General features: G+C 36.9%; 1 protein-coding gene across 2 annotated transcripts in view; it reads left to right on the top strand.

Moving 5' to 3' along the window:
- LOC311276138 (mannosyl-oligosaccharide 1,2-alpha-mannosidase IA) overlaps window positions 1–14,891 on the top strand; it is a 209,589-nt gene extending 194,698 nt beyond the window's left edge. For both annotated transcript variants that reach the window (XM_084385674.1, XM_084385673.1), the window contains exons 7-12: window positions 287–380; window positions 2,751–2,866; window positions 4,094–4,313; window positions 7,460–7,632; window positions 10,494–10,609; window positions 13,217–14,891. In XM_084385674.1, the coding sequence (XP_084241800.1) occupies window positions 287–380; window positions 2,751–2,866; window positions 4,094–4,313; window positions 7,460–7,632; window positions 10,494–10,609; window positions 13,217–13,367 (870 nt within the window). In that variant the 3' untranslated portion in view covers window positions 13,368–14,891. The remainder of the gene's footprint in view (window positions 1–286; window positions 381–2,750; window positions 2,867–4,093; window positions 4,314–7,459; window positions 7,633–10,493; window positions 10,610–13,216) is intronic.
- The last annotated feature ends 356 nt before the right edge of the window (window positions 14,892–15,247 follow it).

The raw sequence follows: 15,247 nt of genomic DNA, 5'->3' as shown, positions 1-15,247 counted from the left end.
GACGTTTTAAGCTATGAAACTTGCAGGATGTTTTAATGGTACAAAGATCAAGGCAATTTTGATTTCTCATATCATGACCCCTGTAATGCTTAATGCATGGATCAGTTTTGACATATTCAAATTATGAACAACTGAGTAAAAACTCTCATTACAATCAAAATGTTGGTAGCCTACTCTGTAAGTATCGACTCGGTACCGAAGTACTGGTACGTTTGACAGCACTAATTTACAGTGAGAGGACAGGATACGGGCATTGAATGAACTGTGGTTTTGTCTTTTTTATCAGGTGATGAACATCCGAAAGCTGTTGAACAAAATGGAGAAGCCTCATGGTCTGTATCCCAACTTCCTGAGTCCCGTCAGTGGAAATTGGGTGCAGCGTAAGTAATATCTCAGTGATTTTAAATCATTTGGAACAAACACTGTTATTGGTGGCATTATCAAATTAGCCGAACAATTTTTGTCTTGTTTCCCTGTAAAATATCTAAACATCCTTAAAAGATCATGTTGCATGAGAAGCAAAACTTTTTAGCAAAAACTTTACTATTTTTTCTATTCATGCTTTGAACTATAAAAATTCCAATGAAGCAAGAAAAATAAACTTAATTTAAAATATTTTCCCAGACAACAAATCCTGATATCTTGTGGAGTTTTGTCTTGTTTTAAGAAAGTTTTTCCTGGAAAACAAGACAAAAATACTGATTAAGAAAGTAAAAGAATTCTCAGTTTTTGTAGTAATCCAAACTTTGTCGTATGAGCACTGTGCTGATTTGCTGAAGTTAAAATTAGGTGATAAAAGGAAATAAAATAAAGGAAATAAAATATAAAAAAAAAATAGGAGATAAAATGTAAAAGCGATAGAGCAAAGCGCGGAGCAGTAAGCAAGATCGTCCGAACAGTAGCTGAGCAGGAAGTATTCGGTGTATTAATAAGTATTAATAAGTATTAATAAGTGTACCATAGCCACATTAAACTTTTGTTGTTATGACGATCATGGTTTCCCATGATTGGAGGTATGTGTAAATGCAACTTTGGTGGTGTGCATGTCAATTCGGTGCAACTTTTATTGTAGAAAAATGCTTTGGATTGTTGGTTTGGCGGCATTATCAAATTAGCCCAAATATTTAAAAACCGAATGTGCAAAGTGTGATAGATGATAGAATTATTCTCTGGAAAAAGCTTGTGCGCGTGTGCGTGCGTGTGTGTGTGCGTGCATGTGTGTGCGTGTGTGTGCGTGTGTCTGTGTGTCTGTGTGTCTGTGTGTCCCCGTGTCCGTGTCCGTGTCCGTGTCCGTGTCCGTGTCCGTGTCCGTGTCCGTGTCCGTGTCCGTGTCCGTGTCCGTGTGTGTGTGTGTGTGTGCACATTTTATTTGGGCTTTCCCATTATCCAACACTAAAAACCTTTAATTATTGTAACAAAAAAAAAAACACAAATATTCAAATGTACTGTATTTGTAGATTCACACGGCCTGTGCACGCCTAGAACGATGTGCTTGAACAACGTAAAATTATGAAATATTTGTAAATGTTTCCCACAATATTCACACCGAGGATGATGCCAAGTGTTTTGCCATTCTCATGCAATTCTCTCGTTCTAATGCAAAGAGTTCAAATCTTCTTAGTAAAGTATTTCAAACTTGTAAAGATGCAGTATTTTCATTGTAACAAGCGTAAATGTGGTGGAGTGTGTCCAAACGTTTTACTGGTGTGTTGTACATGCATTTGTTTTGGTTTCTGTTGGTTTATCAGTGGCTGGTGCGCTGGGTCATGAGAGCGGCTCTCACAAGCTCCATCTTTGAGTTTCACAATGCAATTATTCTGGCATCCATGACATCAACTGAGCCAGTGTGGCTCTCCTGTCAAGCAGGGACACGAGCCCACAGCCAAGAGTTATTAAAATGATAATAAATCCCATTACCTTTTGGAAATTGAATCTTTCATATTCACCTGAAAAACAGGGGAAACGTTTTTTTTTCCCTTTATTAGGGTGAATGTAATCTGCAACTGCAGCACTAATTGGTGTGGCATGGGAATGTCTAATGAGTCTCAGAGATATGGAGAAGAGACCGCGCGTGACACACTCATTCTGATTTGCATATGAATGGAGCGAAGGGCGGATACAAACATTCCTGGCATTATGTTTGTTGATTCCGATTATAGTACCAGGATCATCCCTGAAACGAACACAATGAAGGGTGTGCATATAAATAGAAACCATTCACTTCTAATCCTGGCATAAGAATAACAGAAATAACTGAATATCAGGAAACCTGCTGAGATTACGCCTGGGAGATATTTAACCTCAAAATCAAAAATGGAGATACAAAATTAAATTAAAGTCTAAATAAATGTAAAAATATATATATAAAAAAAAAAAAAAAATATATATATATATATATATATATATATATATATATATATATATATATGTATATATATATGTGTGGTGTGCGTGTGCACGTTTTTGCGCGTGTGTGCGGGTATGCTTGGGGTGTGTGTGTGTGTGTGTGTGTGTGTGTTTATATTGGCCTATTTTAGGACCATCACAAATTTCTTTGAGTGCAGTTATCGTTACTGTGTTGACATATTTCCTGTTGAAACAGGAAGTTGAAGCTGGACATATCAAACTGCAATGCATAATGTAAAAAGAAAAAAAATCTTATTGCCCCTAAAAAAATAGGCTTCATTTTCTTCATTCAAAATATTTTGTATCATAATTTTGGGGTTGTTGTCGTGTTCTCTTTTTCTCAGATCATGTCTCGATTGGAGGTCTCGGGGACAGTTTCTATGAGTACCTGATCAAATCCTTCCTGATGTCAGATAAGACTGATGAGGAGGCCAAGAAGATGTACTACAGCGCTATGGATGTATGGAAATATCATTCAGAACATTCACCACTTTGATTGATCATTCTAAACCTTACCAATGGCATTTACAAAGCATTGTTTTATCATGCTATAATAATTTTTTCTTGCAATTTAGTTGCGTGTACTATTTCTGCTCTTCAGTATGTTCAAAAAAAAAAGAAAAGTGTATAAGTGTGTAAAATAGATTAGTTTAAGATTAGATTCGCCTCTCGACTCGCGCTCATCCTGATCCAAGAGCACAAATCTAACCGTGATACGGAGAGAGCGAACACGCTCTCACTCATTATCCCTTCATTTGCATGTTAGCGTTCTCATTAGATAATGTTTCCCTTGAAAAATGTGGTCTGCCAAGATATTAATTACATTTATAATCAGAAAAGGGCACTTTCATCAGCCTAATGTTAATCAAATGTATAACATGTTTTCATGTGTACAGTGCTTTTGATACATTTTAGAGGTGTTGGTGATGTGAAATATTTGCTAGCCGTACACACATTGATGATATTTGATGTTTAACTCTGTCTCTTGATCATGAATTTTGATTTCTTGCTCACTGTAAGTGGGTTTGTATACATTTGATGATGCAAAATGGAGAAAACTGAAAAACCTTCAGAAGAAGTTTTGTTTGGGACTTGGAGAGGAAGCCGCGAAGAAAGAGCAGAGCAAAACAAAACGATGAGTCATTCGCTATTGATCGTCCATGATGTCTTGTGCTGTTTTGTGCTTGTTTTAAGAGGCGAAAACATAAAAACGCAGAGGGAAGAGACAGATTTCAGCAGACTCTCTGAAATAAACAGCACTGAGACCTTTTCCCATATAGTCTTTGGCAGATTTACACACCTTCAAGTGTCAAAGTCCCGATAGAATCTCAATGAGGCCTGACTTCAATTCACCACGCAGCGTACTGTCTTATACTATACATAAAACATTTTATGCATAAATGTCGGCACCTAAGGCAATATATGCACGCTGTCCCAGTTTTATATGTGCATAGATTCAAGCTTTATTGAAATCCAGCGTCGCCTTGATTTCAAAGCACTTTACAAATCTAACGGATGTTTCATCCACTCGTACACAAAGCACGTCCATCCATCTGTTTTTCATAGGAAGCGTGTTCGACTGCGATTAATAGCTGCGTTATCTTCAGCGTGCATGTATTGTTTCTCCACCGCTGGTGGTTGAAATGTTGCCTACGTTTGTGTTTATCATTTCCCTGTCAATGTCCAGGCCATCGAGACGAACCTGGTGCAGAAGTCTCCGGGTGGATTGACGTACGTGGCCGAGTGGCGAGGCGGCATCCTGGACCATAAGATGGGGCATCTGGCCTGTTTCTCCGGCGGGATGATCGGCATCGGTGCTGACGACGGGCCGGCGGGACAGAAGCAGCACTACCTGGATCTGGCCGCTGAAATCACTCACACCTGCCACGAGTCCTACAGCCGCTCAGGTCGGTTCGCTGAGAGAGACGGGGTTATATCTGAATGGTCTCAGGAAATACTGAAAATACTCCTCATTTATAGTAGGAACTGAACAGCAGCGCTCCTAAATCGACTCTTTAAAATGCAGTCACGTGAAGTACATTAACTTTAAAGTAATATACTATTATAGTATATTTATTAATCATTTGAATTCAATCATTTGAATTAATCATAATTATGTCTAAATATAAGATGGAAAGTAGAAGTAGAAGTACTAGAATTTGTGGAAGCTTGTTTCCACTACAGAATAAAACATTTTAAAAGATAACTGCGACTAGAATTGGACTTTATAACTCTCAATTGCGACTTTATATCACACAATTCTGACTTTATATCTCGCAATTCTGAGAAATAAAGTCAGAATTGTGTGATATAAAGTCGCAATTGAGAGTTATAAAGTCAAATTCTAAGGAAAAAAGGACTTATGGAACATTTATGGAAGCTTGTTTCCACCATAAAACATTTTAAAAGGTAATTCTGTCTCACAATTGCAAGTTTATATCACACAATTCTGACTTTATAACTCGCAATTGCGGCTTTTTTATTCTGTGGTGGAAACAAGCTTCCATAAAAATGACTAAAACTGAAATAAAAATAAATGTACGCTATACAGAAATATAAAAAAACTGGTAACACTTTACATTGGTTAACATTAGCTAATGTATTAACTAGCATGAACTAACCCTGAGCAATATATTTGTTAATCTTTGTTAATGTTAGTTAATAAAAATCCAGCTGTTCATTGTTTGTTCATGTTAGTTCACGGTGCATTAACTAATGTTAACAGATACAACATTTGATGTTAATAATGTATTAGTAAATGTTGAAATTAACATTAACAAAAAGTGAAGTGCCGTTTGTTATTAGTTAATATTAACTAAAGTAGTTATCTAATGTTAACTAATCAAACTTTATTGTAAAGTGTTACCAAAAAACATATAAAGTGCATGCTGAAAATATAATAAAAGTTAATTAATAGTATGTAAACGCTTCTAAAATAAAGCTGGAATGATGTAAAACGGAGGGTTGCAGTTTAGGGAGTAAGGGATTTGACTCCTCCTGATCTGTGAGAAAACGTTGAAAGGCAGCTTCCCCAGAAATATCCCTTTGTCTTATCTATCTCTTCATGCTCCCAGCTTGTCTGTGTTCCTGAAAATCCAATCTGTTGCCGCTCAGATAGAGGAAGGCCATTACTCTCCCGGATAATCACAACCTCTTTCCTCAGACTGTGTTGGTTTCTCAGACATCAGAAGCAAACAAATGAGATGAAGTCCAACCTGGTTCGGATCAAAAGTAGCACAAATTGTGCTGGTCTTCACAGCGCTCTCATCAAGAGAAATAGCAGGAGTGAAATAACATGTTTGATCTCGTCTCCGCACACAATTTCTGACCTCGCGTCTCTCTTCAAATATAACACGGCTGAACAACACATGAATCGATCTCACCGAACCTGTCGAGAACATTTAAAAACACGAATGATTTTAGGAACATTGCGATTTCTTTAATTACGATTTTGTTTAATGACAAAAATATTTTCACCCCAAAAGTCTCATTCCCCAAAATAATGACTTTTTTTTTTTTTAAAGCATTTATACATCATTGTAGTATTGCCTTTAAATAATTCTACATTTTATTGATTAATTACCGTATTAAAATGTGAATCTAATGAGAATCACTTATAAAAAATAAAGTAAATAAAAGATGCTGTAACCTGGGGAAAATGAGGAATGAGAAATGCAAATAAGATTTAATGAAAATCAGAGTCAGAATAATTCAAATAATACGCAAACAACACAAGGAGCAGAACTGAGACACCAAATAAATAGCCATGCATTACAAGACCTGACAATCAATACTGGAAATACTTATGTTTTACTTTTATTAACATATTCTCTTCATTATAATATGCCCCAGTGTGCCGTGAAGCTCAAAGAAAGCTGTTATATTAAACAGGTTTGGAGATACGCGTGCCATATATCGAGAAGTGTCATATTAATGTTGGCGATAAATGCTTCCCCGTGGGAGAAGCGGCATCACCGTAACGGAGCGTCATTCACTATAATCACTGCCATGCTACACTTAAATACAACCGCCACGCCATGCTAAATTTTGTTCCATGATGAAGTGGTGTAATATTGCTAAAGAGACGAGGAATTGAGACAAAACAAACCGAAATCAGTATGCAAATTAAAATGTTTATTCAGAAGAGAGTGTTCTCTCAGACTGGAGCTGCTTGTAATTTTAGATTTAAGGGGCATAATGGGATACATTTGGGTTTGTTATGTTATGTTCTGCATTGTGTTTTCAAAAAAGACAGACCGGCTGGTGATCATAGTTTGCACAAACCACACACACGCTTTGTGTTTACTACCTCAGGTTTCTCCATGCTGTAAAAACACAAAGCTCATCGCATCTGCTAGTATTTACACCATCTGAGGAGTCATTATGAGGGAGATTAAAGACTAACTAGCATCTCTGTTTTTAGTGCATATAACACTTTTAGTGAGAGCAATAGACATGCTTTCTGTTTTCTCTGTAACACTTTACAACAAAGTTTCATTAGTTAACATGAACTAACAATGAGCATTACTTCTACAGCATTTATTAATCTTGTTTGATGTTAATCTCAAGTTCTCAACATTTACTAAGCGGTTTGTTATCTTCATCTTATAAGTGTTTATTTCTTCTTGCTTGGCTTCATAAAATCATTCTATGAATGTGATTTTCAGAAATTCACAGATCAGTGGCATAAAGTCAACCAGCCGTAGCGACTTGCCGTCCAGCGATTGACACGTTGTCAATGTGAATGTTCTTTAATGCAGAGACACACATGAAAACCACCTTAATTAGAAAGTAAAATACTGTTATTGTTTTGGCAATGCGAAATTTGTTTCACAACCCGTTTTATTGTAGTGTGACAGTGTCAAATCGTATTGTAATTGGATTGTTAGTGTATCTGAACAGAAATAGGTTATTGGAGTTTCAGATGTTTTTACATTGCAATTAATTATAATCAATACATTATTTCCTTTAAGAATAATGTGCATTGATGAATCTTTCACCATAAGACCAGGAACATTAGAGTCAGTGTTTAAACGTTTTTGTATGTCAACAGCCACCAAACTTGGTCCAGAGGCTTTCCGTTTTGATGGAGGAGCGGAGGCCACAGCCACCCGACTGAGTGACCGCTACTACATCCTGAGGCCAGAGGTCATCGAGAGCTACATGTACATGTGGCGTTTGACCCATGACCCCAAGTACAGGGAGTGGGGCTGGGAGGCGGTGGAGGTGTGTGAGACATCACTGTGAAATCAAACAAACACATATTCAAAATGTAATGTGAATATTTAGGAATATTTAGGCTATTGGTAAAAAAATATGGGTTTTCAGTAGCTGAAAGTATTACCCCGATATAAAAAATGTGGTTACAGAAAATAGCATATTTTTTAGCGTTACTTTGATGGATGGATGGATTGATTCATGGATTCATAGACCGATAGATTCAATAATATATACATGGATGGATGGATGGATTCATGGATTATATAGCGGTAGATTCAATAACACATACATATATACATGGATGAATGGATGGACTCATGGATTCATAGACTGATAGATTCTATAATACATACATGGATGGATGGATTGATTCATGGATTTATATAACGATAGATTCAATAATACGTACATATATACATGGATGAATGGATAGACTCATGGATTCATCGACTGATAGATTCAATAATATATACATGGATGGATGGATGGATGGATGGATGGATGGATGGATGGATGGATGGATGGACTCATGGATTCATAGACCGATAGATTCAATAATATATACATGGATGGATGGATGGATGGATGGATGGATGGATTGATTCATGGATTTATATAATGATAGATTCAATAATACGTACATATATACATGGATGAATAGATAGACTCATGGATTTATAGACCGATAGATTCAATAATACATACATATATGGATGGATGGATGGATGGATTTATAGACCGATAGATTCAATAATACATACATATATGGATGGATGGATGGATGGATTTATAGACCGATAGATTCAATAATACATACATATATGGATGGATGGCTGGATGGATTCATAGACTGATAGATTCAATAATACGTACATATATACATGGATGGATGGATGGATTTATAGACCGATAGATTCAATAATACGTACATATATACATGGATGGCTGGATGGATTCATAGACTGATAGGTTCAGTAATACGTACATATATACATGGATGGATGGATGGATTTATAGACCGATAGATTCAATAATACATACATATATGGATGGATGGCTGGATGGATTCATAGACTGATAGGTTCAGTAATACGTACATATATACATGGATGGATGGATGGATTTATAGACCGATAGATTCAATAATACATACATATATGGATGGATGGCTGGATGGATTCATAGACTGATAGATTCAGTAATACGTACATATATACATGGATGGATGGATGGATTTATAGACCGATAGATTCAATAATGCATACATATATGGATGGATGGCTGGATGGATTCATAGACTGATAGATTCAATAATACGTACATATATACATGGATGGATGGATTCATAGACTGATAGATTCAGTAATACGTACATATATACATGGATGGATGGATGGATTTATAGACCGATAGATTCAATAATGCATACATATATGGATGGATGGCTGGATGGATTCATAGAGCGATAGATTCAATAATACATACATATATACATGGACACGATATATTTAATGGATGGATATAGATAGATACACAACCTTCTGTACTATATTTGATTATACAGCGAGAGGTTGAGGATCTCAAGGTCTTACATGGCACTTATTCGCGTTAGCTTTGGTAAATGAATGGTTGGCTATGGCTGTTCTATTAAATATAGCTCATGTTAAAGCGCTGCACTCCCTCCAACAGACTGACATGTTAATTACTGGGTGCAGGAGGTGGAGAGGAACGCAAATGCATTTGTCAAATACATCTTCAAACCAACTCATGAGACAATCCTAATTATAAGTCTAGATGTCTACCTTTGTTTGAGGTTAATAGAGCATTAATTTGCCATGTCAGCTCTTTTTTTATTCAGTGCTCAAATTTAGCGGTAAATCTTCTCCACTTAGAATAGCAGAAATAAAATAGCAAAACAATTAGCAGTTATGTTTGTCACGAACTGCTCCGAGACAAGAAGGTTGAGGATCCAAATGCAGTATTTATTGAACAGGGTAATCCAAAGAAGTAATCCAAAGTACAGGCAAGGTCAAACACAGGCAGGCAGTCCATACAAACAAACACAAGGCAGGGAACACGGGAAAGAGTAATCCACGGAACAGGCAAGAAATCCAAAACCAAGAGACATGAAACCAGGGAGAATGCTCGGAATTGCAGCGTAACACTAAACAAGACTTTGCAGGGAATGAGTGAGAGTACATGGTTTAAATAAGCTGAGACTGACAAGGTAACAAGACACAGGTGGATGCAATGAGGGATGATGAGACCGGGCAGTGGGTTATGGGAAATGTAGTTTATGAGGGAATGACAATAGTCTGATGTGGAGTGCCCTCTGGTGGCTCTCAAGGGCACTCCAGCTGGTGACCGTTACACTGTTGTTTTAACGGATGTACTCACAAATCTCTTGTAATGTATTCCTGTGATCAAAGCTGAAGTTTCAGCATCATTACTCCAGTCTTCAGTGTCACATGATCCTTCAGTTTTCATTTCATTGTCATTTTTTCAGGATTCTTTGATTCTATAACTTTTATTTGATATTTAATGTCTTTACTGTCACTTATGATCAAATAATGCATCCTTTCTGAATGCAATGTCGCTTCATACACAAAAAGTAAATCTTTGAAACAAAATGAATTTATTAATGATATCTCAGCAGTCTATTTTACTATCCTAACAATGCGTGATTATATAGTTATTTGCATTTTATTATTAACAATAACTTTTTTTTTTCCTGCTGCTGTGAACTGCTAATATAAGGTTACTGATACTGTACAAGGAAGTGTCACATGATCTGTACTGTTTCTTGGCACATTGTAATTATAAACATTGTGGATAAATCCTCACGCTCAAGCGGTTTGTCTTCGCAGGCGTTAGAGCAGCATTGTCGCGTAGACGCGGGTTTCTCAGGAATCAGAGATGTGTACGCCTCTACCGTCAGTCACGACAACATGCAGCAAAGCTTCTTCCTGTCCGAGACTCTCAAGTAAGTTCATTATCACTCTCGTGTTCTGAATCATCTCATCTATGGGTTTAATAATGAGTCGTGGAATCACAGTAGTGGAGTAATTTGCACTAGATGTGGCTAAATGCCGTTCATGCAGAACTTCAGTTTTGAACTATAAGGATGATTAACGCAAGATGATATAAAAAGACTTGAGATGCATTGATATCGTTTCTCTGCGGATGAGATAATTTGGTGGTATTTTCTCGAGCTTTTGTGCTGTAAGCTTTGAATTTTCTTACCCTGTCAAATGCTTAAACTTACAGTATGGACAGTACGATAACTCACAGTAAAATATCACAGTATATGGGATTACTCAGTTTGATCTATTGTTGATTTATTCGGAAAATCTACATGTCTGTTTTTCTTAAAGGTGAAAAAACCTCTCCTAAATAATCAACAATAAATATACTCATCTGTAGTGTTTTTTATAACTAACTAATGAAATATGAACATAATAACCTTTCTGAGTTAAATGTAACGTTAAGTGACGTGTTCACAAGCTGTTTTACTAACGTATGAAACTCTGATTGAGGCATGAGACATATTTCAGTAAGGCATTACACTTTTAGATTTTTATATATATTTTTGGAGCTCAACAACATCCGTCCTCGTTGACTTTAGTTGTATAGAAAACAGAAGTGTCAAATGTCCTTTTGTGATTCATAAAAGCATACAAAAGTAGACTGGTATTGTATTGCTATAATGACAGTGTTCAAGTGCCCCTATTATGCTATTTTAAAGGTTCCTAATTTTGTTTTGGAGTCTCCTAAAAAAAGGTTTACAAGCATCCATGGTCAAAAAACGATTTAATTTTCTCAGAATATACATTTCAGCATCACCTCTTTTCTCACAGTGTCTAAACAGATCGATCAAGGATTCGGTCTCTCTAAACCCCTCCTTTCCGAGAGCCTGCTCTGCTGTGATTGGTCAGATGGCCCAGTCTGCTGTGATTGGTCGACCGCTTACAGCTCCCGTTTTTCCCGGGATTCTCCTGTATTTTACCTTGCCATCCCGCTATGATCCCGTTTAAATATTTTCCCGTATTTCTCCCGTATTTTTAATGTTTCTATTAAAATAAATAAATAAATCCCAATGGGCGCAAACCAGTTAAGCAGAAATCCCGCCCTGCAGCTCTTACTTAACCCCGGTTACTTAAAGGTCCACTGAAGTAGTTTGGGGGGGGGTCGTGGTCGTGCGAAGAAGAACAGCACCATCCCGAGGATGGACGAACATGAGAGAGATGGCATTGGAGACTATGTATGTAATGTATTATGTATGTAATACAGAGATTATGTATTTATTTATGTTAATATTTTGTGTATTTAGCCTGCCTCTTCCCCCAGCCCCCCTCGTTCAGATCTCCCGTATTTTGGTATCCAAATGTTGACAGGTATTGGCTAGCATTATGCAAATTTGTCACAAACCCACATAGGTTTGTGCAGGAAGGAATTACCGACGACTCGTTTCAGGCAGTTCAGAATCGATTGTTTCTTTTGGGAGACAAAAACTCAATTGATCGTGCACTTTAATCCTTCAAACTTTGCAGACCTTTTAAATTGACAAACAGCGACATTACACACTACATGAAAGATAATATCCGAAAAAGTATAATAAGGAAGAATGTCACGCATCCAAAAAAGCATAATAGGGGCACTTTAAAGAATGGGTAACACTTTACAATAATAGTACATGAATAATCATGTACTAATACCTGAATTAATAATTACTTTACTATGAACTAATGATGAGTTAAGACATGTACTAATGAGGAACTAACCTTAACTACGACATGAGTCATATGAATTCCTGCATGAATATACCATCTTAACTACACGTTAGTACATGCTTGTTAATTAATGTATTAGTTAACATTTCGGGTTTAAACTAAATCAAACATGTTCCAGATCAGAAGAAAGATGTACTAAAAGGGCACAATGTAAAATTGTTCATAAATTTGACACCAGCAACTGTCACAAACATCAGTGAATGACACTAGATGTCTTGCAATGTTTACATTTAACCTTACTCATTGAACACACAATGATGCATTCATCATTAAAAACGATTTAATCTCATTCTGTTTTAAGTGATTCCACTGCTGCCATCAAGAGTGAAATACCTACACTAACATGCAGATGCAATTTTCAAAATTAAAATCAGTGTTAGCACAGATGATGGTTATGTGGTTATTTTATGGATTGGTTTACTGTCTTTATATCATAATGCAGTCGGATGTTAGTCAGTTAGGGTTCTTGCTCTTCTTTTGGGACACTAAATGTGTCCATTTTCTAGAGAAAGTTTGATTTAGTTTACCCCGAAATGTTAATTAATACATTAATTAACAAGCATGTACTAACGTGTAGTTAAGATGGTATATTCATGCAGGAATTCATATGACTCATGTCGTAGTTAAGGTTAGTTCCTCATTAGTACATGTCTTAACTCATCATTAGTTCATAGTAAAGTAATTATTAATTCAGGTATTAGTACATGATAATTCATGTACTATTATTGTAAAGTGTTACCAAAGAATGTCATGCTGTATTTTTTCGGAGTTTTGTTAACCCTGTCCTTATGCGATCACAGATACCTGTACCTGCTGTTCTCGGACGACGACCTGCTGTCTCTTGAGGACTGGGTGTTTAACACGGAGGCTCACCCGCTGCCCGTCATACGCCAAACATGCCTGCAGGAGCACAGCACCAAGCCAGACGACGGACAGACGCGCCTGGAGTAATATCCCACCGTTACACACACAAACACACACACGAAACATGGATTCAAAGGCAGGGCCGCAACCTCACGGTCTTGACTTGGATTCTCAGCTCCTTTCCTGTAAAGGATCTCTTTATATAAATATATATATATATATATACACACACGCTGTGATTGTATATCTCTGAGCCGAGACTTCCTGCTCTCCTCGGTGGGCAGAAGCCAGCGCAATTTTCCGTGGACAATCAGTGAAACGTGACTTTCATGAGAAGAGCACCTTTTTTTCTTTGCTTCTTTCCTCTGTGAGGAAAAAACGAATAACTTGCAGCCCCGAATCTGTGGGAGGAGCACCGTATGATGCTGGGCCATGCTGAGCGAAAGAGAAAACCACTTTTCTTCACGTCTCACCTGTAATTTATCTTTTCTTTCATCCTTTCATTGTGTATTCCTTTCCCACCTCTTCTGCCAAAGCGTTTGCAATTTTTTTTATTTCATTTTCTCTCCCCATCCGTGATATTTTGATTTTGGGTCCAGTTTTGTGGCATTGTTTTTTTTTTCTCTTTATTATTTTCAAGGCAAAGCAAAAGACAGGGGTATTTACAAAGGTTCCTTTGCAAAATGTATTGTACAAAATCCTTTCGTTTAAACAGGAATGATGTCATTTGCAGGGCGGGATTGTTTTCTGTGATTCTAGTGCTCATATTCTTTACACTCGTATTTTGTAATGCTTTGACTGCGTCGTGAGCCTCGGTGTTGTGCACGACATGCCATGTTTTCAAAGACCAGCATCACGAGAGTGGAAAAACACACACTTGCACTGACACCGTATGGCCACTAGGGCTGGGTGATTTTTCATGACAGTTTCATGATTCTTCTTTTGATTCATTTCCAGTTCAAATCCAGTCCCATTTCAATTAATAGAATCAAAACACTGAAAACAAAGATTCTTTGCATCATCATGTTCTTGAAAGTCCCCTTTTGATGCTTTTTTATATTGGTTTAGTAGAAATATTTGTTACATTGGTGCGTGTAAATTACAATGATTCAGCTTTGAATAACATCAGTTGAACACAGTGTATCTTAAATAAATCAGTCCTGCATATTTTAACCCACAAAAAAAAAAAAAAAAAAGTGAAATTGCCTGTGATTTTAGCACTATAGCCCAGCCCTATCGACCACAGTCGGCTCAAAGCATCGATGGTGAATGTGACGTTTTTTTTTCCAGGGGTTTTCGTCCCCAAAGCAACGCCGTCAGACACAGTAATGGTGGAATAAGTCTTTACATGATGAATGTGCGTGATTCATGTCATTAATTGTTTCTATTTTCTCTCTCTTTCTCTTTTCTAATTTTTATGGACATTTATGAAAGACTCGTTCTTTTCGTTTTCCTCAGGTGTTTCTGTACAAGTTTTGATTACAGTTATTTGCACTATTCATTACGGTAGTGCTGATCATTGTTAATTTTAACATCTCTCATTGTTAAATATTTTCAAATACTGGTAAAAGATCTGTGCGATTTATACATTTAAAACGAGTGCACAAATGCTCCAAGTGTCTTTTTTTTTCATTCCCTGCATTTCCACCAGCTCACATTAGCTTTTAAAACATGTTATTAATCTTCGACCTGCCTTAAGTGCCACTTACATCCTCAATATACTGCACACGATTCATAGGTTTTGGCATGAATAGTGTGTACTTTGGTGACCCCCATTAGGTTTTAAAAAGCATTAGATCCACAAATCCCAGATAAACAATCACATCTATTACTTTAGTACATCCTAGACATGCCCACATCGCATTACTAGTTATTGCTGTTACTCGTCACTAGCTCTCACTGAAAATGAATGACTTTTGTTTGCTCCACTGCAATTTCTGCATCACCAAACTGAATTGCAAAAATAA

This window comes from Rutilus rutilus (genome assembly GCF_951802725.1).
Source record: "Rutilus rutilus genome assembly, chromosome: 17".
Taxonomy (NCBI): domain Eukaryota; kingdom Metazoa; phylum Chordata; class Actinopteri; order Cypriniformes; family Leuciscidae; genus Rutilus; species Rutilus rutilus.
The sequence above is the reverse complement of the archived record's forward strand: the minus strand, read 5'-3'. Positions and strand labels throughout refer to the sequence as shown.